The following is a 27,038-nucleotide window of genomic DNA, read 5'->3' as shown; positions in this document are numbered from 1 at the left end:
GGAACTAGCTGTTATTATCAATGATTGGTTTTTGCTTTATTTCACTATGATGTTAAATGACATACAGAAGGATAGGCTATCTAAAAAAAAAAAAAAATCTTTAAAAAAAAAGGCTATTTTCTGTTGTCTTTTCTATGAATAAAAATTTTGCATTTTTCATTAGCCAGGTGTTCATTATTAATAATCAAAGTTAAGTCCCATTCCATGCACAGTATCTCCATTTAGAATTTGAAACCTTTATATCCTGATGAAACTGTTCTCAGATTTTTCACTGTGATTGAATAATCATGCCCGTCTTTATAAAACAGTTACTGGATTATATCATGTATTATCATTGTAAGGTCTCAGTGGACCTCCATTTTTATTCATTCACATTTTGCATGACCAAAGCATATCTAATAATTTCTATACCAGTTTTATTTAACTGTTTTTTCCTCCTCTTGTATTTCTCTTCATTATGGTAATATTGTGTCTTCAGCCAAACAGTTGTAAGCTGAGATGTGATATAGCTCTCATACTGATATGGTATATGTACCTTCAAGGAAAATCAATGTAGTGCCATTATTACTGGCTGCTTACAGATGTGTAAGAAAGAAAGAAAGAAACAAACAAACAAAAACCCAACCCAGTGCTTTACTTTAAGCTAGGTACATCCCTGAGCTGAGTGCAACTCATACTCGGAAGAGGCATCGTGTTAGTTTGACCCATCATGTCCAATGTCTGTATAGATTGCACACTTCAGTGGAGCTTTTTTTATCTAAGAGCTGATTGAATAGACTATTAGATAAAAGCACCAAAAAGCCCTCCTGAATGCTCAATCTATACCCAGCTCCCCAGTATCTGTCAAACTAACGCGCTTCCTCACCTGGTAAAGTGCCGGTTTCCATGCTCTTCCCCCCCTTCCCCCATCTGTCAGCAGCCTCTATGTACAAGAAAGATATTTTCTTCTTTGCTATGTATAAAAAATTCTGTTGGAATCTGGGTATAAATACTAATAATCTTTTCAATGTAGTTTTGTAATGTAACAATATCTTCTGAATCTTATACAGTGTAACAAAAGAGCCAAAAGTTGTGAATTTTTCTATATGACAGAGGGAAAACTGCACTACTATTTCTTACCCAGATCTCTGTGGAGTAATTGCATTAGTACTAGTTTTGCCATGATGAGATGTGTTCTGTTAACCTAAATTGTGTGCATCTCTTGTTTTATTGAGACATTTTTTAAAAACAGAAAATACCTCATGTAGTGGTTGTGTGTTCAGCCATAACACTAAAGTGGGGGGGAAACGAAGGGGAAAAATCTAATGTTCTTAAAGTGATTGTCGTCTCAGTTTGCAGTAGTGGTATGTAGGTTCCCCATTATTCTCAAAAGACCAGATTCTGCCCAGTTTTTGAGGCCATGTTTTGTTTTACAGAAGGTAGAGGAATGTTGACAATGGGCAAAGGCTGGGTAGCTGCCATGAATTTCTGTATAGATAGAAAAATAATCAGAGCAAGTCATTCCTTTCATATTGGAGACTTTGCATCTCTTTGCTTGTTTAGGCATCAACTCAGTAAAATCTATTACAGGTTTCTCTCACTTTATGTGGGTTCTGTGTGAATTCACTCTTAGGTAATGACCCTTTTTATACCAAAAATTTGTTATATGTGAGGTAAATTCATTCTTATGTAATCAGTGTGGTGGAAGCCTGCCCACAGTCAGCTGCTTTGTGCAGTGCATTGTGGGAGTGACCCATACCAAAATATAGTCTCCTGCATGGATATGTGCTCCTTGCTCGTTGTCTGCAACATGTTTCTATAGTTGCCATCCCCATTATGATAGTGCCCTGTGCTTGTGTGCACTGTTTGCTGTTGGTGAGTGCCAAACTTGTCTTGTAAAAGTGGTAGAAATGGGTCTGGGGGTCAGTACAGTCAACGCTTTGGAACGTATCCCTATTTGTTACATTGCAAAGTGGGTTCCCTTTATGTGAATTTTGAGTTATGCGCCATTTTCCAGGAATGCAAGTACAGCATAAAGCAAGGGAAACTTGCATAAGCTGATCCAAATAAATGAATTCACAGGCATACTGTTATATCACATCATTAAGGACTTTCCTATCTCAGCATCTATTACCAGGAATGACAAATCATAAAGCATCGTAAAACACACTTTAAAATGGAGGTAAGAATATTGTCACAGCGGGGTCCTGCAGGAGGGCCGTGATCTCCTGAAGGCCCCCTTCCCATGCCAAGTTGGCCCAAGGACACCCTCAGATTCTCACCCGCCACGTCTTTGGTGTTCTAATATATTAGGGAGGCTGCCTTACGTCTCCTTGGACATGGTTACTTCTGGCCCCGTGAACTCCCGGACTCTTTGTGGGTCCCGCTCTACAACGGGTGCTTCGGGGGCACCCTAGCCTTAGGGGTTATGCGTGGCACCAACCACCCCTTTCACCACGCCCCAAGCCTCGCAGCTGGAATAGACGTTGTTCGGTCTCTCTGTCTCCACTCCCTCTCTGACACTCGGGCTCTTGACAGCCCTGTCTCTCTCGGGGCTCTTCTACAGTGCCGCCTCTCTCTTGGGGCCTCTTCAGTAATGCTGCCCCCTTCTCCCGGGCTCACCACACCCACACTGGGGCTTCTCAGCAACACCCCCTTCTCTGGGGCTTCTCAACTGCCCCTCTCTGGGGCTGGGGTCTATGTACCCCAAATGCTGCACCCTCACTGGCACTGGGGTCCCCACTCTACTGTGAGTCCCCTATGAGGCCTCCTCCAACCCCTGATAGCCTCACCCAAACCACCGGTGTAACAAATAGCAACACAAACTCGAGCCTCTTGGCTATAACTTAAACATAAGCCGCCCGGCTATAATCACACTTTGCCTACCGGGGTTCATCCCACAGCCATGTCATGTGCTACTCCTTCAGCAGGCTTCTCTTCTATTCTTCAGCAGAGAGCTGCTGACAGGGAACTACCTCTGGCCTCATCCCCTAGGGTTTATAAGGGCCAGGCCCTGCCCCTTACAGTCAGCTGACCTCCTCTGGTTCCCCTGGCAACCCGCAGCTGGGCTCATCATTCACTGCTAGGGCTCTTTCTCTAACAGTTTCCCCTCTTTAGGAGCAGGGCACCTAAGTGTCCTGCGAAAAATCTGTCCAAAACTTTTGGTAGATATGCAAATAACTCTCAGACTTCACTTTCAACTTCTGCAAGGGTAATTTGAGATTTGCATGTTTGCACAGCAGACGTGTCATAAACCAGAAAACTTTACTACCCCTAAAACTGATGGGTACAGCCATAACACATGCAGCAGAGTTCTGCTCCTTAAACCATTCCCAGCAGTCTATAATGTATCTTGTTGAATCAAAGGAAGTGGTTGGGTTTTGAAGTCTCTCTGCAAGTCAATTTGCTAGGGTTCAGAGCAAGACATATCTGCCTCTTTCAAAGTCTCACTTTGCAAATGGTTACTGATGGCACCACAGTGAGGTACTGTTTCTGTGACAAAGGAGCTATTGAGTCATTTTTGTTGCATCAGGAAACATTTGAGTTTTTGAGTATGGGTTATCACATCATTCCAGTAGCATTCGGCTGTTCAGGGTTGTAACACACCCAGGCAAAATAGCAGGAACATAGCAGGGCAGCTTGGTATCTAGAGCAGCAGCAGCACCTGGACATCGGTGCTGATGGTGTAGCTAGTTGACAGCAATAGTGGCTGTTTTTTTGTGCCTCTTCTCCCCCAAAATTGGTGCCTGGGACTTCTGCCCTGCTTGCCCCTTTTTAGTTAAGCTATGTCAGAGTGGCTCAGCTGTGTTTTTTTTAAACTATAAATGTTTTCTATAAGCCTTCTGTATCAGTAGTCATGTATAGGGGTTTTCAACAGTAAGCCTTGTAACACACTGAAAGTATCTGAGTTTCTGCCTTACAGGAAATAGGAGTTTGGTATCTCTTTCTGATACCTTCCTCCTTTTTTTGGATGCCCATTCAGATGTATGTCTTGAAATCTTCCTTCATGGGATTTGCTGACATGGGTTTCCTCCCTTTTAGCCCATGGTTATATATGATCCCTTTATCTTGTCAGTCTTCCTAATGACAATATTAGCAAAAAGAAGTAGAGAAATGGGGTCCTTAAGTCAGTGATATGGAATTCAGGCCACATTTTTACTACTTTGTTATACTTGTACTACTGTTTTTACTAGTCTTTATTGTAGACATCTGCATTTGGTGCAAATTGTGGTCTTTTAACTGGGACTAATTTCTGATTATGAGTGGAACCTGTGTAGATCCTTTATAAGGGAATAAAGAGCGGTAACTTTATAAGTAACTGTGTGGTTAATGAAGATCGTTCCCATATGCATTCTGTGACCTGAGTGCTGCTTTTCCAGTATTGAGAACATTGCCATTTGGTATCTTTTAACATTGCCATTTGATATTGGTGAAGGAATTAAAAATAGCTGAAGCCACCTACCCTTAGCTACATTTCCCCCTGTGATTGAGGGAGTAAGAGCAACTGCTGGTGATGAACCCAGAACCAATGCAACTGGCAAACCTTTGGTTGGGAAGTGTGCCCGTGGATTCACTTGGGCAGAGCACAGTCAGGTTCTGGTTGGCCCAGTCCTTGTTTGGATTCCCCACTGCAGCAGTATAGATATATTCCCTAACTTAAGGTAGAGGTGTGGGCTCAACAGACTTAGTTGATTCAGAATAAGTCAGATCTTGAATACACTGGGGTCAGATTCTGTTCCACCCACTGGAGTTCTAAATGGTCTTGGGCACCAGAAAGGCAATTGTTTAATTCTGTTAAAATTCCTGAAAAATCCATGAATATATCTGCTTTTGTAATACACGGTCGTATTTCTTTGAAGATTGAATAGCAAAAAAGCAGTGAGGAGGAGGACACATCACCTTTTGTATTAACAGTTCAGAGGGTCAAGGAAGGTGAAAGTCTGTTTATGCACCTAGGCTAACTACCATCTGACCCCTGGTTTATGTGCATCAAGAGTGGAATTTATGTGAAAATATATTTCAGAGAACTACTGTTACATTAACATTTTCAGTCATATCAGGTATACAGTTATTTAACATTTTCCATAGTTTTCATGGTTTAACTCCAGTTAAAGTTGTTAAGGTAGATAACTGAATTTCTATTTCTTACCCCCCCCCCCCCAAACACAGACACTTCCATTTTTGGCATAACTGCTACTTTACCCTTAAGTGTGACTGTATGCTTTTAACCTCACATTTAAAATAGCTTTTGCCTCAGGAATAGGTGGGGTCTTCAATGTTGCTGCCCTAAGTTGCACTATTAGTCACTTTTATAAGCACTAAAACCACCAAATAGAGAGAGAGACTGTTAACAAACATATTAAGTCAAGCTATAATACTTGCAAAACTTTAAAGTCTTATTTGATGCTCTTAAGGCTGTTAAACATATTGTGCTGGTAACGTTTAATGGTGTTCAGTTATTGAGTTAATGAACAGGTGTAAGACTACTTTAGTTATACAGCTGTTAATTTTCAAAAACCATGTGTGTGTACAGATTTTGGTCTTAATTAGGTCTCAAAACCATTAAAACATGTTTGTGTGTTCCTTGTCATTAGTACTGTTATTTTTTAAATATATTTTAAACTTCTAAAACACTTTGACTCGTATTGTTTTCTCTTCAGGCACAAAACAGGTGTCAAACTGAAATTGTCCTTTCTGTGGGATATATTAGTTGCTTCACAGCTGCAGGCATTGCTGAAGATGCACATTTCGCAGCTGCACATGCTGTACCGATCATATAAGAATGGAATGGAAAACAGTCTCTTACAGCATGTTGCATCAGCTTTTTTTCCTCCAGCTTTGATAAACAAATACGTTATTACTCACAAAATAGAATCAAATACTAAATGAAAACAAAATCTTGGTTGCTTACCAACATGTTTAATTTAGACCCTCATTTTGTTGTTCTGTGAGTTGTTGTCAGTGGCCTAGCTGTACTTCCATTTTTTTACAGTTTCATTAATTTTGAGTCACCTTATCTTTATTGTTTCCCCTTCTTAATCAGCTGGAGTGAGGAGAAGAAAGTGTTCTGCTGTTAAAACTAGTCTTATGCATGAACATGCAAAAGTTGAAGAGTGGCAAGTGGTTGGTCTGTTCCATTAGTGAAGAAAATTTATTAATAAAGGTTCCTTCTCTGCTTTCTAACCTAGGGAAAACAACTTTTGAAACAGTAATTATGGTATTCACTTCACTGTGGAAAATTTTGTAGAAAACTAAAGTAATTTGAATATAGTAATTGGGTAACAAATATAATCCACGTATTCAACATTTAACTAAGCCAAACCCTACCCCCCAAAAAACCCAGACCACCTATTTCCATGCACACACCTGCATACATGCCTGCATACTGCCATGCATAATATTCCTATTTGCATGCTGCATTAAGTTGGGGTAACATTGCACATTAGTATAATATCTCACTTAAACTGCTTAATCACGGTACAAAAAGAAACAAATATATGGTCAAAAATAGTTTGCAAGAAAGCTTTTTAAATTAATAGTAATAATAATAGTAACAATGGTTCTGGTTTGCTAGTCACATGGTTAATCCTTTTATTGCAAACTGCTTAACTGCATGTAGTGTCAGTTTACTAACCTGACTAACTATAAACTACTTCTTTTCCATGCGTTTTTTCAAAAAATGAGTGAGGAAGTGACCCTCTGGATGTCATGATAAAGGACACTTTATGGAAACTTAAATTAAAATGCTTATTTGTTTTCAGATCCTGCCTGAACAGAAAATATGTCATGGCATTTTCCATCATTCATACCTATTCATTGGTGATCATTACCATATGTCTATCATTGTGTAGTGTTCTGTGAGTAAAAATACTTATGCTGCTTAAGCTTGCTTTAGCATATGTTTACTGTTTGATAATTCAACACATATGCTAATACTTGTGCCACTTTAGACTGTACAATTATTTTTAATTAATATATCTCATAATGAAAAGAAAACAAAGTCCCATTCTGTCCACACAGAATATATTGCCTGCAAGAAAGATAAAACAAAACAGATATAGTGGGTGAGTGTGCGCATGCATGCTCACATGCGCATGCGCGCACACACAGACACACACACACACACTTTCTCTCATTCAAAAGATAGCACTAATGTAAGATATAGTAAGAGGAAAGAGTACCAGTGAATAGACTTACTAACTGGTTTCCCTTTGTTCCATTTTATTTGTGTTTATTAGCTGGTACAGTGTTAATGAATAGTACATTCAGTGTTATCTTGATAAACTGTACTTAAAGTTTTTTACGTATACTAGATAAAAAATTAGTGCTGTAGTATGTACCTGCTGGGAATATTACAAATTAATAGAGAAGACATGTAGATACAAACATGACAAAATGATTGTTTTAGTAAATTAAACTGGAGAAGAGGAAACAAAGTTTAGTTTGTTTATATGTTTTTGTATACTCTAGTTCTAAAGTAATACATTTTTACATTGTATATTATGCATTTGCCTTGTTTAAAAAAAAAAAAAGGGCAGCAAACCTCTATGGAAATCTTATGTTAGTCAATGAATACTCGAGGTTTTTTTGACATAAAAACTCAGAATGACTATAGCAACCATAGTGCTGTTGCTAGCCACAGTTTCATGCAGTTGAAATTTATGTTGATATGGTGAAACACTTGTTGAGGGTGAATATTTGATAATCCGTTCCTGAGAGAGAGTCTTCTAGTATCATTTATACATAGTGTCTACTGTAGGGGCGGGCAATTATTTTGGGCAGAGGGCCGCTTACTGAGTTTTGGCAAGCCATTGAGGGCCACATGATAGGCAGCCAGGGGCAGATAAATATTAATTTTCTAAATTTTTTAGGGGCCCCACAGGCTGGATAGGATGGCCTGGTGGGCTGCATCCGGCCCCCGAGCAGCATTTTGCCTACTCCGGTCTATTGTCATATAGTAAATATAATCTGAAAATACACAGTAGTAGCAGAGTAGGAAATGGTGGTGGTTTGTACCCATTAATCAAAATATGCAGGTGAATAAAAGACCAGCAGGGGGATGAATCTTTGTAGAAGGCTGCAATTTTAGTAACACTGGTTGAGGGGAGCTTTTACCCAATCTCTCACATGCCAGACACATTTGTGAATACTTTGAGGCCTAGGGGGCATCTATGTAAGGAGAGCGATTTATGGCTGTGTAATAATTAATTTATTTGTGAGCTCTCTCATCTTTGCTACCATGAGGAATGTAATGGGTACCCTGGGGAAGTCAGTCCGTGAAGACTAAGATTCTCCTGTTTTCAAGGAAGAAAATACACCAACTAAATCTAGACTTATTCACTTCTGGGAGCGATCCCATTTAGCCTTTGGCAAATTAGAATGAATTGAGCTTTTCTATATTAACTGGTAATATTAGAATAGCTACTTACCAGTTTCAGTCTAACTCTGCTGTAGGAGATGCATGGAGAAAACAGACCTTTGTCATTTTGGCCCAGGGATAAAACTTTAATCTCAAAACAGAGAGTCAAACTGTCAGTGTTCTGGAAATGCATCTTCATTGTTCATAAGAATAGGGAAGGAGGGTTGGGTTGTTATTAAGAAAAGATGGTGCCTCTGTGTCCAAGAAAGCTTTGCAGTTTGGTGGGAAGTGGTATGAGAGTAAATATGTGGAGAAATTGGATATTAATAATGAGAGAATATTTACTTAAGTCTGAGATGGTGGCCTCCAAAGAACATGCAAAAGAACAGCATGTTGCAAGGAGAAGGGTGGGGGGGAATGTTTTAAATATAACTTCACATGTTTTTACAAATCAGAAGTGCTATATAATTTTTTTCTGAGCTTATTGGAAGTGGTGCATAAAATGAGAACTTCAAACTATCTCAGAAACTATAGTGTAGAACAAATTTCTCAACGTATGAGGAACTAACACTATTGGGAAAGCTACATTGCACAGTGAGGAATGTGATTAACTAGCATTTGTAAACATAGATGCCTTGTCAGGTATCTGAACACATTTTTGGGCACATGAATAGAACTGAGATTTTACAACTAGTGGGCATTTGTTAATCAAAACCTTAACATTGCTACAAATAAATAATTGATAAAATAAATTTCTTGTATTACATTTTTTAAAAGTTGAAATGGTTCAGTACAGCCGCATTAGACGTACTGTATTGTTAACCCTTGAAGGATCAAAAGTTTGTTGAATTCAATGACATTAGATGATTATCCCATGATTCCTTATACAGTTCCTATAAATTGTACGTTCCTTGAGTTTTTGGAAGTTTCATCAGTGCTTTAAAGGACATTAATGGGAAGATTGGTTGTAGGTTTTTTTTAGAGTTAGTTAGCCATGTTGGTCTGAAGTTGGGTGGAAGATGGGATAGATTTGCATCTCTGGTTTAGTTAACCTACAGGGTTCTAATCTATCCTGCTGTATATGCTTGTCTTTTTTAGCCATAGTGACATTGACATGATTCAGATAGATTTATCCTATATCTAACCCTGTCATAACTGAGTTCACTTAATGCAGGGGTTGTCAACCAGGGGTACACGTACCCCTGGGGGTAGTTTGGGAAGGCCTCAGCGGGTATGTGGCAGTGGTACGGAGAAATTAGGGCAGTCCTGGTTTTGCTGATGGCACTTCTGGCTGCCGCTTGTGGTTTCACCTCTGCACATGGGGGACCCTTCCCCCCGACCTGCTCGTCAATTGGCCAGGGGACTCCCTGCTTCTCGACCAGCTGCTGGGGGTACACCAACCAAAAAAAGGTTGAAAACCCTGATAATGCATCATCTTTTAAAATGCTTTGGAGTATTAGTGTCTGAATGGGCTATGATTTTTCAGTAATTTTAATTGGAGCAAGTTACTCCTAATATAACTATTCTTGATTGTTAAAAATATTTCTGAGTTCAGATTTCATTTCAGATCATTGTTGTTGTTCTAGGTACATGTATATAAAAAAAAAAAGTTATTGAATAAACTCTCTTGTCTATAGGGCGAGTTAGTTGATTCATACACTTTATAAACAGGAAAAAAGACACACAAACCTTTATAATTAAACTTAGTACCCCCTACTTAATTTTGAACTTTGGAGATAGAATTATGATCCCGGTGAAATCAATGCCAAAATTCTAGTTGATTTTTAAAAGTGCCAAGATTTCACTCCTTGAAGGCAAGGGCCAAAACGTATGAGTTTTTTTGCAAAAAATAAATGACTTACTTTACTAAAGAATGCGGTGGCCAGTTCAAGAGATAATGCTGGGAGCTGAAGTTGCCTTTACCTCTGTCAGGAGAGTGATGAACAATACAGTGTGAATGTGGTGTGCAATTTAGACTGCAGCTGAGTACATTTCTTGTAGTTTCATGCTTGGAGCAAATGACTGTTCATACATAAGAAGAAAAAACCGCTTAGTTTTAAGGTATCTGAGTCTGGTCTCTATGCATTAGTGTTTTGTGTGTATGTGAAATCTTAGTTACACTGTTTTCTGTAAGTGGCATAGTTTAAATCGGTAGCGAGCGGAACATATTTTTCCTACAATGGTATGACAGAAGTGAGAAATAAAAGAAATGGAAGTGTGATAACCAAGCAATAGTCTCCTCTGCTTAAAACTTCCTTTCAGTTGGTTTCCAGTGGCTAATGAGTGCTTGAAAGAAATCAGATTTTCACTGAAGCAGAAATGCTACATGTATGACTGTAGTCTAGGAAACAACAATACTATAGCTTTGTAGATTTAAGATTGATTTAACTAACGTTTGTGAAAGTGCCAGGAAAATATTTAATATTTTCAGTTAGGTAAAAAACAAAACAAAACTTGGATTTCTTATATTATTTGAAATAAAATGAGACGATAAATGACTACTTATTTATTTAAATATTTAAAATACATATAACAATCATCTTAAAGCATAACCAAATGTCAGGAACAGAACTGTTTTACCTTTTTTTTTGCTGAGAAGCCTTCAGAATGATATAGCAGATATTAGTGTTTCAGTAGATGGCATTCATCTGCTTTGAGCTGGTATAGAATCAGAATTATGTTGCTGAAGATACTGGAATGAAGGAAAACTAGAAAAAAATAAACCAACCACTTCAATCCACCCCACCTACATGTATGTCTATATATAGATATATATTTTTTGCAACAACACAATTATTAGTCAGTTCCCTATTGATTTAAGTTTGTAAACCATGCTTTGTCCTTCTGCTGCTTCACAATCGTACATCTTTTTTTATTCTTCAAAATGTATGTTTCCATGTTTAAAAGTCTTCAAATATATTGAGGTAGCACCTTTGTTTTCTTTTAAAGCAAATAAAACATCTGACTGATATGGTTCAGATGGGGAAAGCTTTTTAGATACATAGTACTATATTATAATATAGTATGTCTTTTATAAACCATCTAAAATAAATGTGTTTAAATTTACTATATTTGTGAATTATCAGCTCATATATATGTACATTTACAGCTAGGAGGGCAGTAGAAGACATGGAGGAAAAGAAAATCGTTATGCCAAAGAAAAGAGGTAAAGAACTGAGAATCTTGGATGGAAAAACAGCACAGAATCTGTGTAAGTAATGTTATTTGTTTACTGGATATGCAAGCAAGTTTTCTTATGTATAAGCTTAACCATGTATAAGCTTTCTCATTTCATTCTCTTTACTGTGGTCTCGCCTTCCTCCCCACCCCCTCAAAAAAATCAGTGTTGTGTACCGCTGTTCTGCAGAACTCTTAACCCTTATTTATCTGTTATTTGTTTTGTTTTTATTTTCTTCCAAATTTTGCATGAGCATTGCTTTTCTATAACATAGGACACCAAGTGAGGGGGAATAGTAGATATGCTGGAGGGTAGGGCTTGGATTCAGAGAGACGCTGACAAATTTGAGGATTGGATCAAAAGAAATCTCATGTGGTTAATAAGGACACATTCAATGTCCTGTACTTAGGATGGAATAATCCCATGCACTAGTATGGGCTGGGGACTGGTTGGCTGAACAGCAGCTCAGCAGAAATGGACCTGGGAGTTACAGTGGACAATAAGCTGAACGTGAGCCAACAGTGTGCTGTTGTTGCTAAGAAGGCTAATGGCAATACTGGGCTGCATTAGTAGGAACATTGCCAGCAGATCAAGGAAAGTAATTCTTCCCCTCTATTCAGCACTGTTGAGGTAACATTTGGAGTACTGTGTCCAGGTTTGGGCTGTCCGCTACAGAAAGGATGTGGACAAATTGGAGATTGTCCAGCAGAGGGCATCAAAAATTGTTAGAGGGTTGGGGCACGTGACTTCTGAGGAGAGGCTGAGGGAGCTGGGTTTCATTTAGTCTGGAGAAGAGGACACTGAGGTGGGATTTAATAGGAGCTTTCAACTACCTTTAGGGTGCTTCCCAAAAGGATGGAGCCTAGTCTGTTCTCAGTGGTGGCAGATGATAGAACAAGGAACAATGGTCTTAAGTTGCAGCAAGGGAAATTTAGGTTAGATATTAGGACAGGCTTTCTTACAAGGAGGGTAGAATCTCCATCTTTGGAGGTTTTAAGACCTGACTAGACACAGATTTGGCTGGGATGATCTCATTGGGAATGGTCCTGATTTGAGTAGGGTGTTGGACTAGATGACCTCCTGGGCCAGGTATAACCTGTGCACTTTGAACTCGTATAAGTATTTGGAAACTGATCTGTACTCTTAACTGAGCAGAAGTTCAGTACACATGGACTGGTTTAAAAGTGGTGGAACCCAGTCTAAGATTTGCCCCCCTCCACCAAAGTACAAATGTGTGTTCTGTTTGCTACTTATCAAAACTACGCTGCTTACAAAAAAACACATAACTCAAGCTTTTTGAATGTCTGTACCTAGCTTTGAGGTCTCTTCCAACCCTAATTTTCTATTATTCTATTCTGTGATAGATCAGAATGTAGTAAAATTATTTTGAAGTTTTTCTAGTCCTTGTAGTGAGAGAAATGGTATTTCTATAGTAAATTTTTAGGCCTTTCCTTCAGGTTTGGGAGCCAGTATTTCATGTAGAAGTGGGTGAGACTCTTATTTAAACATAGCTTCTTTTAGAGTATATCAACTTTAGTATTTGGGGTCAGCCTTCAAGCCTCCTAGAGGCCCATGCCTGATGCCTCTCTATACAAAAATCTCTCAGTGCTTGACCTTGGAAGGTACCCCTTAGGCTAATGGTCTTAGGTCAGACCAGCCTCCAAGGCTGTCTCTCTCTGTCATGTACTTGGAATCCATTCACTCATTACAGGCCATATTTTGTGTGTGTGTAGTATAATTTTAATATTAATATAATAGTAACACTTATTAATTATATTATAATATTAGGTTATATTTGCTTTATATATATATTAGCAAAAGACTTCACTGTAATACTCTTTGAAGTCACTATAAAGCTATTACTGTTAAATGTTGCATGCATGTGCACAGCAACAACATGCATGCGGCCAGGAATGCAGCCTAGCAGCTTGGAGAGCAGCGTCCAGTGGGTAAGTCTTTGGGGGGAGGGGCATGGGGGAAGGAAAGGGTGTTGGGGTACGGATTGAGGCTCTCATGGTGTGGGAGGGAACGGGGCTGGAGCTGGAGCAGGGACAGGCACTGCACAGCAGGGATGAGGTAGGGAAGAGGACAGAGTTACAGCCACCCCAAAATTCCCCGTAGCCACCCCATAGCCCCCTCTCCCAGTACCACCATGTCCTGTCCTGAGCACAGCCTTGGTCCTGGCCCCTCGCTGGGAAGAGGCTGGTGCAGCCTGCAGTAGGCAGCCTGCCTTCACCCTGTGCACAGATATGGGCAGCACATACCCACTATGTCTTGTGCAGGGGTGCATGCAGTGGCGGGGAATTGTGCTTCCCGGACAAACTGTCTGTGGCTCTGTCCCATGCTCTCCTCTGCCCTGGCTGGGCAGCCCCAGCCCCATTCCCTTCAGCTGATATGGCTGGTTAATAATCAGCTACCGGTATCGGCCAAAAAAATCGGTGCACCCCTAATGTCTGGCTCTGCTTTTTGATTTGGTCACTCCTGGATGTCCTTCACATATTTGTTCCAAATTTTTTTCTCATCACTACAAGAATTATAATCTGTTTACCCTTCATGAGTACTCCTGAGATGACTAACAGTTCATTTTTATATTGAGACTATGTAATGGGAAATGATTTTTTTCCTCCTTATTGTTTGTATTATTCCTTGCAATGTTTCATCTTTGGCTATTTCCATCACCAGTTCATCTGAAATTCCTGGAGTTACATAGCATGAGGCTTTCTTCATGTTCACATGTATGGTTAAAGTTTGTTCCAGACCATCAGATTTTGCAATGTTTGATGGATAATATTTTATTGAAAGTGAAATGGGGTCCAGGTTGGAACTCCAGGGTCATGTCATACTTCTGTAGTTTCAAAAGTAGTTGCTGTATCTTTGTGCATTTCCAAGACACTTTTCCTTTTTCCTTTTCCTTAATATTTCAGTCAGTGGTTTGTGATCTGTTTCTGCAGTGAATCTCTAACCATGCAGTAAGTCGTCAGTTCTTGCACATCCATAAGCCAGGTCAGGAGTGTATTTGAATTTGTATGTATAACTTTTCTTTACCTCTCATAGCTCTAGATGCATGAGACTGGCAACCAATCAATTTCATGATATTGTAATAGGTGCTTGCAGTTCATTTTTGGAGGCATCCTTGGAGATTTTGATTTTTTTTAAGGGGTCAAAAAACATAACAAGAGGAATGATGCTAATATGTGTTTTAGAACATTAAATTCACTTTCATGTTCTGGCATTCAGGCCTATGCTGTGTCTTTGGAAAAAAGATGCCTTAAATGAGTTGTATGAGCTGTGTAGTTAGGGATAAACTCGCGGGCATAATTCAGCATTCTTAGCAATGTTTGAATTCTTTTTTATTTTCAGGTTTTGGCATGGTCAATATTGCTTGAATCTGTGAGTCATCAAGTAAAATTCCCTTTGAGGTCAGCTGCTGATGCAAATATGTTATTTCTGTAGTTTGGCATTTGTCCTTATTCAGTTTAAGGGTGTTAACTCTTGCAATATTCAGATCTTTTCTCAGTCATTCTTAATGTGTGGTGGCAAATTATTGTCATCAGCAGGGACCCAGGTTTTCCGTTTCCCATGGAAAAATGGAGAAAACCACAGATTCCCTGGTTTTATCAGAGAAAATGTGGATTTTCTCTTTAAGCAGAGAAACCCACAGATTTCCCCCTTTTGCAAAGAGCTTTGTAGGTTGGTAGACTTCCAACCTGCAAGAGCTGTTTGCAAAAATGGCAGGAAAGTCCAGGGAGGGGGAGGGAGAAGGGTGGATCCTGTGACTTTTAGGAAGTCACAAGGCCTAGGTCAGGCTCACTTTAGTCTTAGAGGCTGTGAAATGGTAAATGGGGCTTGCTGGGGGTTGTGGGGCAGGGCTGGGGTGGAAGCTGGCTCAGGGCTGGAGGAGCGGGGTGGTATTGGGGCAATACATGGAGTGCCCGGCCAATGCCTCCATGTGCAGCTTCCCTTAATGGCTGCTAGAACTGCTTTGATTTCACGTGCCCCTGGCCAGGCACTCCAGCCGCAAGTGGAGAGGTGTTGGGACTGCCCAGCTGGCTCCACATCGCCTTAAGGGAAGTGACACATGGAGATGCCGGACACTCCATGTTGTTCACTATCAGGGGGCAGGAGGGACCCACACCCCCACACCTGTGAAGGGGGCAGACTGCGGGCTCAAACTTCTGCCCTGTTTCCTTCCCGGAGGGCTGCTGTAGCCCTGCAGGCAACACCCAGCACAGCTGGGAACAGTGGGGCCACACCAGGATCTCCTTGTCCCCTCCCTGCCGTGCCTCCTGCTGCTCTGGGTGGCGGAGCCCCACACCACTTCCTTCAGTGCAGCCCCGCATGCAGGATACACATTGCTGGGACAGTGCAGAGCAAGCAGGCTGTCCCTGTGCGGCTCTTTTGTCTCCAGCTGCCTTGCTCCCCTCCCCGCGACCCAATTTGTACATAATTGGAAGATACTTCTTTCCTCTGAGTACATTTTCATATGATGCTGTTTGTGCTTCAAATTTGGCTCAGTTCCATCTTTACTACCACGTCTATCTGTTATTCATCTTTCTAGTAAGACCAAGTATCTCTCGTGTATGAGCCTAAAACGGTCTGCTTTCCTCTGTGTACCATCGCAGACACTTGATCCATTGTTTTATGTTTGTGTCCAAGTGTTAAGGGTTCACTCATAAAACTGGAATGGTCCCTCCATTATAGTGTTTCATAGATGCATTAGATTCTTCCACTTTTATGATCCCTTTGCACCTTTCTAGTTCATTTTTTGGTGATTATAATTTCTTGTGCCTCAGTATCTATCTTGTAGGTAGCATAAGTACCATTTGTCTGAATTCTTATTAGCCATACTTTTGAGTTATTGGGCTCTTCCTTAAGTGTACTCAGGAACAGTTTTCCTCCACACTTGAGTGTTTCTACACTTAATAAAGGTCAGTCGCATCATATGCGCATTTAACTTGTATGAATTCAACTATATGCGGGGTGGAGGGAGGGTGGGGCTTGAGTTTGCACGCGTGCCCAGATCTGTGTGGCTGGCCGCCGGGTGGCAGCGGCAGTGTGGTGGTGGCCGGGCAATATGCAGCCATCCCTACCACCACCCCGTGCTGCGCTGCTGCTGCCGGCTGCACAGCTCTAAGCATGGCTCCGCAGCAGTGGTAGAAGGTTTTGGAGGCAGAGGCAGTCACCGCTGGTACAGTAATACGCGATTTTACTATACGCGATTTTTGCCTTATGCGCTGGCTTTAGAACGTAACCCCCACGTAAGATGCGACTGACCTGTTTTCCTACCTTCTTTGCATATTTTAGTATAACGGTTCATTTCATTATAGTGTCTACTTTTTTGCCTGGATGCTGGGCACTTTCTATATTTACACTGGTTGCCACAATGCTTGCATTGTCTATTGTTTCCCAAGTGACTGTTCTTGCCCAGCTTAAATTTTGTGGACTTTTCTTTTGCTGGTTTAGTGATTGCACTTCCTGTCATTTCTTGTATGTCTTTTTACTTGTGCTTCTGCTTGTTCTTGTGGGGGCTGAGAGGGGACCGAGGATCGGGAATCCTCGGGAACCCTTGCTGGGGTTGCGGCTGCGATCCCGTGATGGGCAGCTGGGTACTCTCTATCACTGGAGCGGAATTAGGCACAGACGGGACACGTATCAGTTGGAAAAACAGAGATAGCTTTACTTACACTGTAGAGTCGTATACAGTGCAGGCAAGAAGTGACTTCACACTTCAATCGTAGTTGCAACAATTCTAATCTCTAGTCGCTAATCGAGGAGCTCTTGTAGACCGGGTAGCTCGGGTCTAACTTGGGCATGCAACACGGAGGATACGTCGTAAGGCTTCGATGACGGGGAGTCGTTGGCAGGTGATCAAACTGCCGGAGTTCCACTCCAGGGGAAATCGCGGAGTTCTCCAACTAGGGCGGAAACGCCCCTAACCTTTTATACGGCTAGCGAGCCAATTGCCAGGTGCCACGTGGGAATAATTTAACATCAGCCAATCGTGTTATGCAAATCTGCATATCCTCGGCGGGACCTCTATCCACGCCGGAACTCTTCACCATGCCGAGACTTCCCCTACCTTACCGTGCCTTGTGCTGGAAAGTTCCACTGTGTCGAGGCACTGATCCAAATCAGCTCTGACAGTTCAGCTTGACACAGACATGTTGCCTTTTTTTAATATCAGGTCTTTTTCTCTTAGTAATCAGTCACAGAATTTTTTATTGTAGCATCCCAGGATTATCTGGTCTGTAATGAGCGAGGCTTTGGTTGTGTACATTTTTCAAATGCGCTGGGGGAATCATTCCAGGGTTTTTGTTTGTTTTGTTTTGTTTTGGTTTGGTTGTGGGGAAAAAAATTATCTAGAGACACCTGAACAAACTTTCAAATACTGAGCCCCTGAAAAGGAGAGAGCTTGCAGTGCTGACACTGCACAGCCAGGAGGCCTCATTGTACACATTTTAGCATGCTCTTCAGGTTGCCTTAGTTTGCCTGGACACAGATGGCAGCAGTGCACAGGTCAGCCCTGATTGAGTGTCACAGACTGCAGAGTGTTAGCCAGAATTCAGTGAATGACAGTGTCTTCTGAGATGAAGGGAACAAAGCACCCTGGGACGATGGAGAACTGTGCTTAAGAGAGTGCATACAATTTGATCTTTCAGAAAAAAAACTCTCCTGAAGCAGCCATTTTTGCTCTGGGAGAAAAATCCTGAACATCTGTACATTGTGCCCCTCCCCCACCCCCCCCCATCAATAGTTACAAGCTGCCTGTGGTGTTCCATATTCACAGGACTGACTTCTTTAGTTTTAGTTTTGTGGCACTGATTGCCCTTCCATTTGTGTTCTCATCCTGAACATATAGGTAATATTTTTTTTATAGGAACACAATGAGCTTCTAACATTTTAATTATTTTTGCAAGGCTTTTCTCTTTAGCCTTTCCCCCCTCTGTATGGTAGGCATTATACACATCCAGTTCTTCATTGTCTTTATCTATTAAGAGCAGTCATCTTTAGTTCTTCCTCTAACTTGTCTGCCCCTGTGGTTTTCATATACAGCTGAAATTGTTGTTTGAACCCTTTCCAGCCATTTTCAGCATTCCCCTTGATTTTCAAGGATACTGGGAGGTATACTTGCAGTTTTATGGACTCTGCAGCAGCCATTTCAGGTACTTCTTTCATTAGCTCTTTCAGCACGTTGTACCTTCCACTTCTGACACTGTAGTATCTGGAGGCTTGTAATGTGGAACGATTCTGTATTATATACAGAAATGTATATACAAGTATTTACAGTAAGAGGTACAGTGACTTGCCTGCTCCTCTTCTGTCACCCAGAAGTGGCCGCTATCTTCACCAGACTGTCTCCTGGGAGGTTATGCTTCCCAGACACTGTCCAGGAGGGCTTACTCTATCACACAGTTGACCTGAGATCCTCATAGGACTTGCTTCAGAGAATGCTATGTGCTGGCAGGTACAAATTATTTTCAGCAATCTGGTGCCCAAATTATATGTATATATTTGTGAACAGGACAAGGATGGATAGCAATAAATTTAAAAGCCTTTTATTTGTAGAGTAGACCTCATATGTAAAAAAGCAGTGTAAATGCTGTACTGACTATTACTATTATTTAGAGCAGTAAGTGTTAGATTAGTATCTGGCCTGTGAGTTTAGATATTCAAGAATTTTAGATTCTTAAATGTGGACATCTTAAATAGAAATATGGTTGGGAAGACCAATTCATTTTGCTCACATGGAACCTTCTAATAAACAATCTTAGATTTGTAAGTACCTTGAATTTGAGCAGAGCTATTTCTGTATTCAGTTTATGATTATTTATATTTTGACCTCTTTGATTTTAATATCTTACTTTTTAATTTCAGCAATTTTTCTAGGATCTTTCCGCATGCCTTATGAAGAAATAAAAAATATTATTTTGGAGGTAGATGAAATGAAGCTGAGTGAATCCTTGATACAGGTAAGTCAGAATCTCATCCATTATCTTATGGGTTTGGTTTTACTCACATTAACTCATTTAAAAACCAAATAAGCTTTCATTCAAGAAAAAAGCTCAAGATGGTACAGTTATCTGTTTATCAGAATCTAATATATATTCCTTATGTGTTCATTTTTATTTTTGGGCATGAAGAATATAATCAGATGTAATGGATTATGAATGGAGACTATTGACTAAGGGCACTTACATTTGCTGAAGTCTTTTTCCTTTTGTCTTCACGTCAGTTTACCCTTTCAGAAGGAAAAGATGGCATAACAAGGATTAAACAGTTGAACTGCTAATTAAGCTATCTTTTACTTGTAGCATATTTTGGAACATCAGGTGTTTTTCATTTTTCTACCTTCTGGTTTCATAAATATTTGAGTAGTCAAAAGGAGTGTAGATCAGATCTTTATTTCTTCTCCTATTTTCCCTCTGGGATACTATATTAAGTGTTGATGACAGCATATATTTTAATGTTCTCACTTCATGTTAAATGCTGGTGATTTTCTTTGTAACTTGTGGGAAAAGGGTGCTATTTTGGTTTTGACATCTTTATATTGTATGTCCTAGTGTGCTGTGTCAGTTCAGATAATGCCATCCTCCAAATTAATGACCCTGAGTGTGGACTGGAGAATAAAGTACTGGGCTGAACAGTTTACATACAGACATGTGCAGTTTGTGGTACTGTGAACCTCTTTGCAGTGCTACAAACTGCATGTGCTGCATGTTAAACTGTTCATGGTGCTGCTAATTCGCAACGCTGGGACAGAATTTGCTATTGGGGGTGCAGCATGCCTCAAGATGGGAGCTCCATGTGTCTCAGTGCAGGGAGTGGTTGGCTGGGGAGCAGGATGCCTCAAGGTGGGCTCTGCAGTGCAGTGCATGGAGGCAGGAGAGCAGGTAGCACTTGCTCTTCTGTCTCCATGTGCTACTCCCCAGCTGGCAGGGGCATAGGGTGCCTCAAGAAGGGGGCTGTCTGCTGTCTAGCCCTGTTCTGTCACAACCTGTGTGTTAGCCAGCCCCCTGTGCAGCATATGGAGCAGCAGGACCCACTACAAATCACACAGGCAGGGGCATGCACCATGGCACAAAGTGTCAGCACAAATTTGTGCCGATACTATTTGTGCTGCTGCAAACATACTTCCCTGCTCAGGTAGACACAGCCCATGGTTTAAACCATATTAAACCATCCTAGTTTTAACTACATTGAATTTTGGCCTGTGGCCTGTGTTTTGGTTTAATATGTATTGCTCATTAGTACTATTCTCTACACATATTCAAATCAAACCTGTAAAAAAGAGAAAACTGAAGATAAACTTTTTAAAATTCTTGAAAGAACTCTTGCTGCTGATTATTCTGAAACAGTACTTGGCTTATGAAAAGTAAACAAAATCACTGCACTTTACATTTCACTATGTTCTTCAGTATTTTGCTTCAGAGCATAACTCTTTTACCTATTTCAGTATTAAGCATTTTATAGCACAGGACTGTCTAATTGGTGGCCCCAGTCCTACCTGGGCACTGCTTTTGATGCAGAGATGGCTAGGGTCTTAGAGTTCCCTCTCCCCTGTTTCCACTTCCAGCTGTCAGGGTGGCATAGTGGGAGAGGGCCAGTGTGCCAGTGATATACAGGAAACCCTCGGTATTTGCAGATTCAGCATTCATGATTTCAGGTATTTGCGAATGCTGAACCTGCATTTTAAATACACTTTAAACACTTACTGGAGCTCCTCAGAAGCTCCGTGCTTGCCACCTTTGGGCTCCCGTTGCTGCCAGAGCTGTGCTTTTCCCCCCAGCCGCTGGGGGTACTACATTCATGAACACAGACTGCGTTCGTGAACGCAGTGCCCTATTCACAGATTTCGCCATTCGCAGGGATCACAGGAACGTATTCCTCACGAATGGCAAGGGTTACCTGTATGTGCAGCAAGGCTCCAGGCACTGTACATACAAAGTGGGGGAGAACTTGGTTGCCCATGCTGTGTGTGATGGTAGAGGAGAGAGTTGCGTGCTTGGAATGTGGAGCTGGGGTGCATGTACTGTGTGTGTAGTGGGGAAAGGGGCCAGGTTAATTATTATGGCCCTCACAAAGAGAGGGAGCCAGCCCTGGTGAATGGTTGCAGCCCTGGAGACCCTATACTTCAGGAACGATGCTTTTTCCTTTCTTTCAAATCAAAAGGGTCCATGTTTATATTGAGACATGCTTTATATGAGGAAATGCAGCATATTTCCTTTTTATATCAAATATTGTCTTCAGCTTGTGTGTAATATGTTTCCCTCTGTGTACTTCTCTTAACCAAAGGATAATTCAGACAACCCCTGCTTAATGCTTATTTTAAATTGATATAATTTCACTTCTTCACTTAGCACTCAGCAAGTTTTGCTATAACGTTTGTGGTCACCATCTTGGGTCATTAAAAACAATTGTGGTTGCCATCTTGGGGCATCAAATACTTTCAGTTTTGCTTAATGCTTGTTTTTTTAGGAACCAATTAGGAGCACTAAGTGGGGGTTGCCTGTAGTTTGAAACAAGTAGGGAAGTGTTCTCCAACCTTTTTATGAAGATCACTTTTTGGCACCCCAGGATCAGTACCCGCCCTCCCCCCGCCCCGTCTCCCGGACAAGCTGCCTGGGCTTTTACCTCACTCACCCAGCCCAGTCCAGCATCAGGGCGCATGGCTCAGCCCAGCCACACGTGTCCTGCTGCTTCTGATTGTGGAGCCTCTGACAGACTGAGATGGACTGTCAGAGGCTGTATGATCGACTAGTTGGTGACCACTGAAGTAGAGCAGTTCCAGCAGTTTTCATGGATGAAGATGTATAAATAAGTTTGACTTGTTTGGGAGACCTTACAGGATTTGTGGATTATCAACAGAAAAATGAATTGATGGCTATTAATGTATTACAGAAGAAAGTTATAATGCATTAGGAGGAGCTGACATGGATGTTCTTGGGATTTTTTAAAATTTCATATTTTAGATAGCTGCTATGTTTGCAGGGGCTGGACTCAGTGACTCAGGTAGACCAGTTTGGTTCAGCGTTTCTTAAAATTAATCATCATACTGAAAGACTAGGATGACCCTGAAAATTATAGCAATTGGATACAGGTTTCAAAAGGTAAGAGCATGCTCTTAGGGACTTGGATGGATGGATGGATGTTTGTGTGTGTTTATATATGTGTGTATTAGGGTTGTGTGAAATGGGCTGTATTTGATTCTGATTTGGATTAGGATGTGGCCTGAATCAGGGACAGTGATATGATTCATCAGTTCAGATCACTGTCACTGATTCGATTCGGCTGAATCGAAAACTGAAGATTTGATGCTGATTCAGATAATCAGTGATTCAGCCATAGACACAGTTTTAAATGTTTTTTCTACATATCTCGAGATACCAGGCACGGCTCGTGAATGCTGCAGTGCTGTGGCACGTGGAACATCCCACAGGAGCGCGTGGGGGGGGGCACGCATGCTCGGCAGCGAACCCGGAAGTACTTCTGGTCCACTTCTGGGTTCTCCGCCAAGCGCATGTGGGGCCCGCCGGCTCCCCCCCAAGTTGGCGATCGGCCATGGGAGGACCCCGGGTGTTCCCCCAGACCCATGAGGCACCAGTCGCAAAGCCGGGGAGTGTGTGTGTGTGTGTGTGTGTGCGCGCGTGGGTGGGTGGGCCCCCCACGCTCCTGTGAGATGCTCCATCCACCCCAGCGTCGCAGCATTCACAAGCTTCCTGGTACCTTGAGGTATGTAGAAAAAACATGGTCACTGCTGCTGCAGCCGGTGAGTGCGGGGCTTTTTTTATTTTTTATTTTTTTTAAGTGCTGAGATGCTGGGGTTGGGTGGCAGAGTGGGTGGGGGGTGGGGACAGGTTTAGGGAACTTGAGAGGCCTGGGGGAGCCAGCGGTGGATGAGGCTGGGCAGGGATCCCTGCCACGGTGCCCTCCCCAGTCCTCCAGCCCCCGCCACCCCCTACTTACCAGTACAGAGACTGGGTCCAGCTCCCTGTGGTGGCGAGTGGGGACTGCCCGAATCTCCAAATCTGTTTGGACCTTTTAATGAGTCTGCCGATTTGATATGGAGATTTGGCCCACAAATTGGGCTGAATCTCCTCCAAATCGAATCTGCTACTAAAGCTTTGCACAACCCTTGTATATGTATATGTAATACACATTTTACAAAATTTGTGTGTGTATTTTTTCCCTTTAAACTGGGAGCTTATCAGTTGGAAATGATGGAGGGGGGAAAAAAAAACCCTGGGAGTATTAATAAGTAACAAGATGATCATGAACTATTAGTGTGATGTGGCTTTGAAAATGACAATCCTAGGATGCATCAGATGAGGCATTTTTAGGAATGCTAAGGTAGTATTAATGTCAGAAGTCACTCTTGAGATCTCATGTGGAATACTTTGTACAATTTTGGTTGGCCATGTTCACAAATGATAAATTACAGCTGGAACCAAAGTAAAGGAGGTGTATAGGCAGTGGTCAGGTGAATGGAGAGTCATCATATGAGTGAGAACTGAAGAGCTTGGCTTATTTAGAATAAAATGGAGGTTTAGAAGTAGGCATGATTTCTTTTTATGAATATATTGCAGATGCAATGGCAGGACAGGCAGCGAAAAAACCTGTTTAAATAAAGAACAGTGAAAGCTACAAAATGTTGGCCTTGGTGGTGTCTGGCCAGAGCAGCCTGCTGCCACTACCAGGCCCTGCTAGGGTCAGTGCCACCATAGCTGGAACAGGGGTGGAGCTAAAGGGTAAAGCCTGGAGCTCAAGGGGCAAAAGCAGCACTGGGGGATCAGGTACAGGGGCAGGCACCAGGGGAGGGCAGGGGCCAGGGGAGTGTAGGAATGGTGGGGGCAAGTAGCAGGAGTGTGGATGTGTCAGGCAGGAGAGGAGGCCAATGGTAGGGGAACGTAGCAGGGAGCAAAGCATGAGCATACAAGGCACAGGGGCAGGCTTGTAGAGCCCCCTTCCATCTGCTGTCTTACTGCCTTTCCCCCAACTGCCTGTGCTTCTGCCACTATTTTCCCTACTTGCAGGGGCGGGAGGACGATGACAGATTTTAAGATGACCATCTTTGACAGCAGGCGCTCTCAGGGCTGGGTCATGATTTTGGCCTGTCTGCCTGTCTCTAGGCTAACTGCTTGCCTTCCTTTTCTGCCACGCCTTCATGGTAATAATTAAGATGTCAATCAGGTGGCAGGTTGCCCATTTACTTGCTCTGGTGGTAAAGGCATTGCACATGGCTCTGACCTCCCCTTGCTGCGTCTCATGCCTTGCAGATGACAGCATAAGTTGATGACAGCTGTGGCCGGGCCAAACTCTACCCCTTGTAGGGCCTCTGACATCCAACACACATATTCTTCCCTTCACCGGACCACTTTCACACTACCCACTCTCACTGGGCCTCTCACATACTGCCTCTTCTTGAGCCACTTCCAACCTGCCTTACTCCATGCCTTTCGGGCCCTACTCTGTGTGGCACTTCGGGCTTCCCTACTTACTCTCTAGCTGGGGTACATGCATCACTTCAGGCCATCCTCTCAGAGGCCCTACTCTGTGACCAATGACCTTGTGCCCTACTTGGGGTTGAACTGGGCCGCTGACCCCTCTCATGCACAGCACTGCAGGTCGACCATGCACCCTAATCTATTCGGGCCTCCACGTGTTTATGCTTCCTGACTGGGGCCACTCTGTCTCTGCCCCTTCACTGGGGCCATTGTGGTTTTTCACCCAATGGGGCTCAGGTGCCTCTCACTAGACATACCTGGCCTCATGTCATAGGGGCCTTTCGCCTTATGGGCTCAGGTGCTTCTTCCCAGGCGTGCCTGGCCCTATGTCATTGAGTTCTTTCACCCTATGGGCTCAGGTGCCTCTCTCTAGTTGTGCCTGGCCTTGTGCCCATCCCTACCTTGGGGTAACCCACCAGGATTTTGGGACTGGGGTTTTAAGGTGCATCTACCTGCCTTTCACTGGGGAGGCAACTGACCTGGCATTTCTGGGAAACTGCCCCACCACAAGCAGTCCCACCAGGCCATCCTTCCCCAGCAGGGTGCACTTTCAAGTCTTAACCAGGACCAGGAGCCTCCTGCAATCCCCATAGTTCCTGCCCTTACCTCCAAAGATGTTCTAAGCAGCAGCTCAGCCAAGTGATGTTTCTCCAGCTGCCAGCAGGAGACCCAGCTCTGAGGGCTTGGGTTAAAATGAAGGCTAATCTGTCCCCTCCTCTAATCCCAGAGCCTTTCTGGGATCATGTGACCACCTGATTAAGGCTGGCCAACACCTGCAGGCTGCCCTGCTACCTGCTTTCAAACCTTAAAGTGGCAGGTACCTAAGGTATTCTGCTACACCCTCCAATAATTTGATTGTATACATAAAAACTGATAATGAATTTATGCATTTCCCATGGTTAGAATCTGGTTATTGGGTAGTCTTAAATTCACAGTAGTCTTGGATTCACTTGCATATGGTAGTTGTTTTTCCCTGGTCAGAAATGATGAAGCCTTTTCTGAAATACTGTGTCTAATTGGACACTGCACCTAGTGAGAGATTCCAAAGGGAAGAGTGATGAAAATGATTAAAATGTTACAAGAAAGCTTTACAGAACCAGAAATATTTAGTTTAGAGAAGACAAAAGCAAGAGAAGGGGTAGAAGTAATCTTCAAATGCAGAAAGGTTGGTTATAAAGAGGATAGTAATTAACTATTCTCTTTACCCACAGGAGGCAGAGCAAGAAATAAGACTTCATTTGCAAAAAGGGATACTTAGGATAGCTGTTGAGAACTTTCTAAATATCAGGATGTTCAAGGTTACTTAGAAAGGCTTTGGAATGTCCTTCCTTGCAAGTCTTTGAGTGCAAGTTAGACAAGCACTTGCCTGGGATGGTTTCAATAGGAATGGTCCTGTCTTGAGCATAGAGTTGAACTAGATGACCTCTTGAGATCCTTTCCAGCTAGTTCAATTTTGTTTTTGTTGGGGGGGGTTGGTATTTATTTTTATTCTATGACTACAGTATAGCTTTTTGTTAATTGAAAAAAACCCTTCTTTCTAAGTTGTTATATTTTAAACAGGGTTACTTCCTTGCTGCATTTAAAATTTATTTTATTAAGTTAATTGGAATATTCATCTGTTGTGACAAAATGTATAGCATGATTCTGATTTCTTGAGAGTAACTTTCCAGAAAAGGTGGTTGTGGCTCTCACTCGCTGACGGACAGTCTTTGTTATAAAAGTTCTGTTGGAGAAATTGTGCCAAAGATCAAGTGTAGCAGACTGGAGGATGTAATGATTGCAAGGTGTTTAACTACTTGCCATGAACAGGACTAAAATACATGATTCATTTGTCAATGGCAAGACAGAACAAACAGATAAATTAAAGCAGCGGAGTAGAAATAACATTTATCTCGTCAGTTTCACTACACTGTTCTGAATAGCAGAAAAACTGATCAGCTACTTTTAAGACTTTGAGTTACAGTTCTGAATATAGCACTTCAGGTGCATTTGCTGTACAGCTGCTAGAGTGCTCTTTGTG

At 42.0% G+C, this 27,038-nt stretch overlaps 1 protein-coding gene across 1 annotated transcript in view; it reads left to right on the top strand.

Annotated features, from left to right (window-relative positions):
- The window catches only part of LOC102384216 (protein diaphanous homolog 2), a gene marked incomplete at its 3' end in the record, with an annotated part of 232,060 nt that overhangs the window by 153,636 nt on the left and 51,386 nt on the right, over positions 1-27,038 (top strand). Inside the window, exons 15-16 of the mRNA XM_006030052.2 lie at positions 11,448-11,549; positions 19,392-19,486. Of these exons, the coding sequence (XP_006030114.2) occupies positions 11,448-11,549; positions 19,392-19,486 (197 nt within the window). The remainder of the gene's footprint in view (positions 1-11,447; positions 11,550-19,391; positions 19,487-27,038) is intronic.

The sequence above is a fragment of the Alligator sinensis genome, unplaced genomic scaffold (genome assembly GCF_000455745.1).
Source record: "Alligator sinensis unplaced genomic scaffold, ASM45574v1 scaffold593_1, whole genome shotgun sequence".
NCBI lineage: Eukaryota > Metazoa > Chordata > Crocodylia > Alligatoridae > Alligator > Alligator sinensis.
The sequence above is the reverse complement of the archived record's forward strand: the minus strand, read 5'-3'. Positions and strand labels throughout refer to the sequence as shown.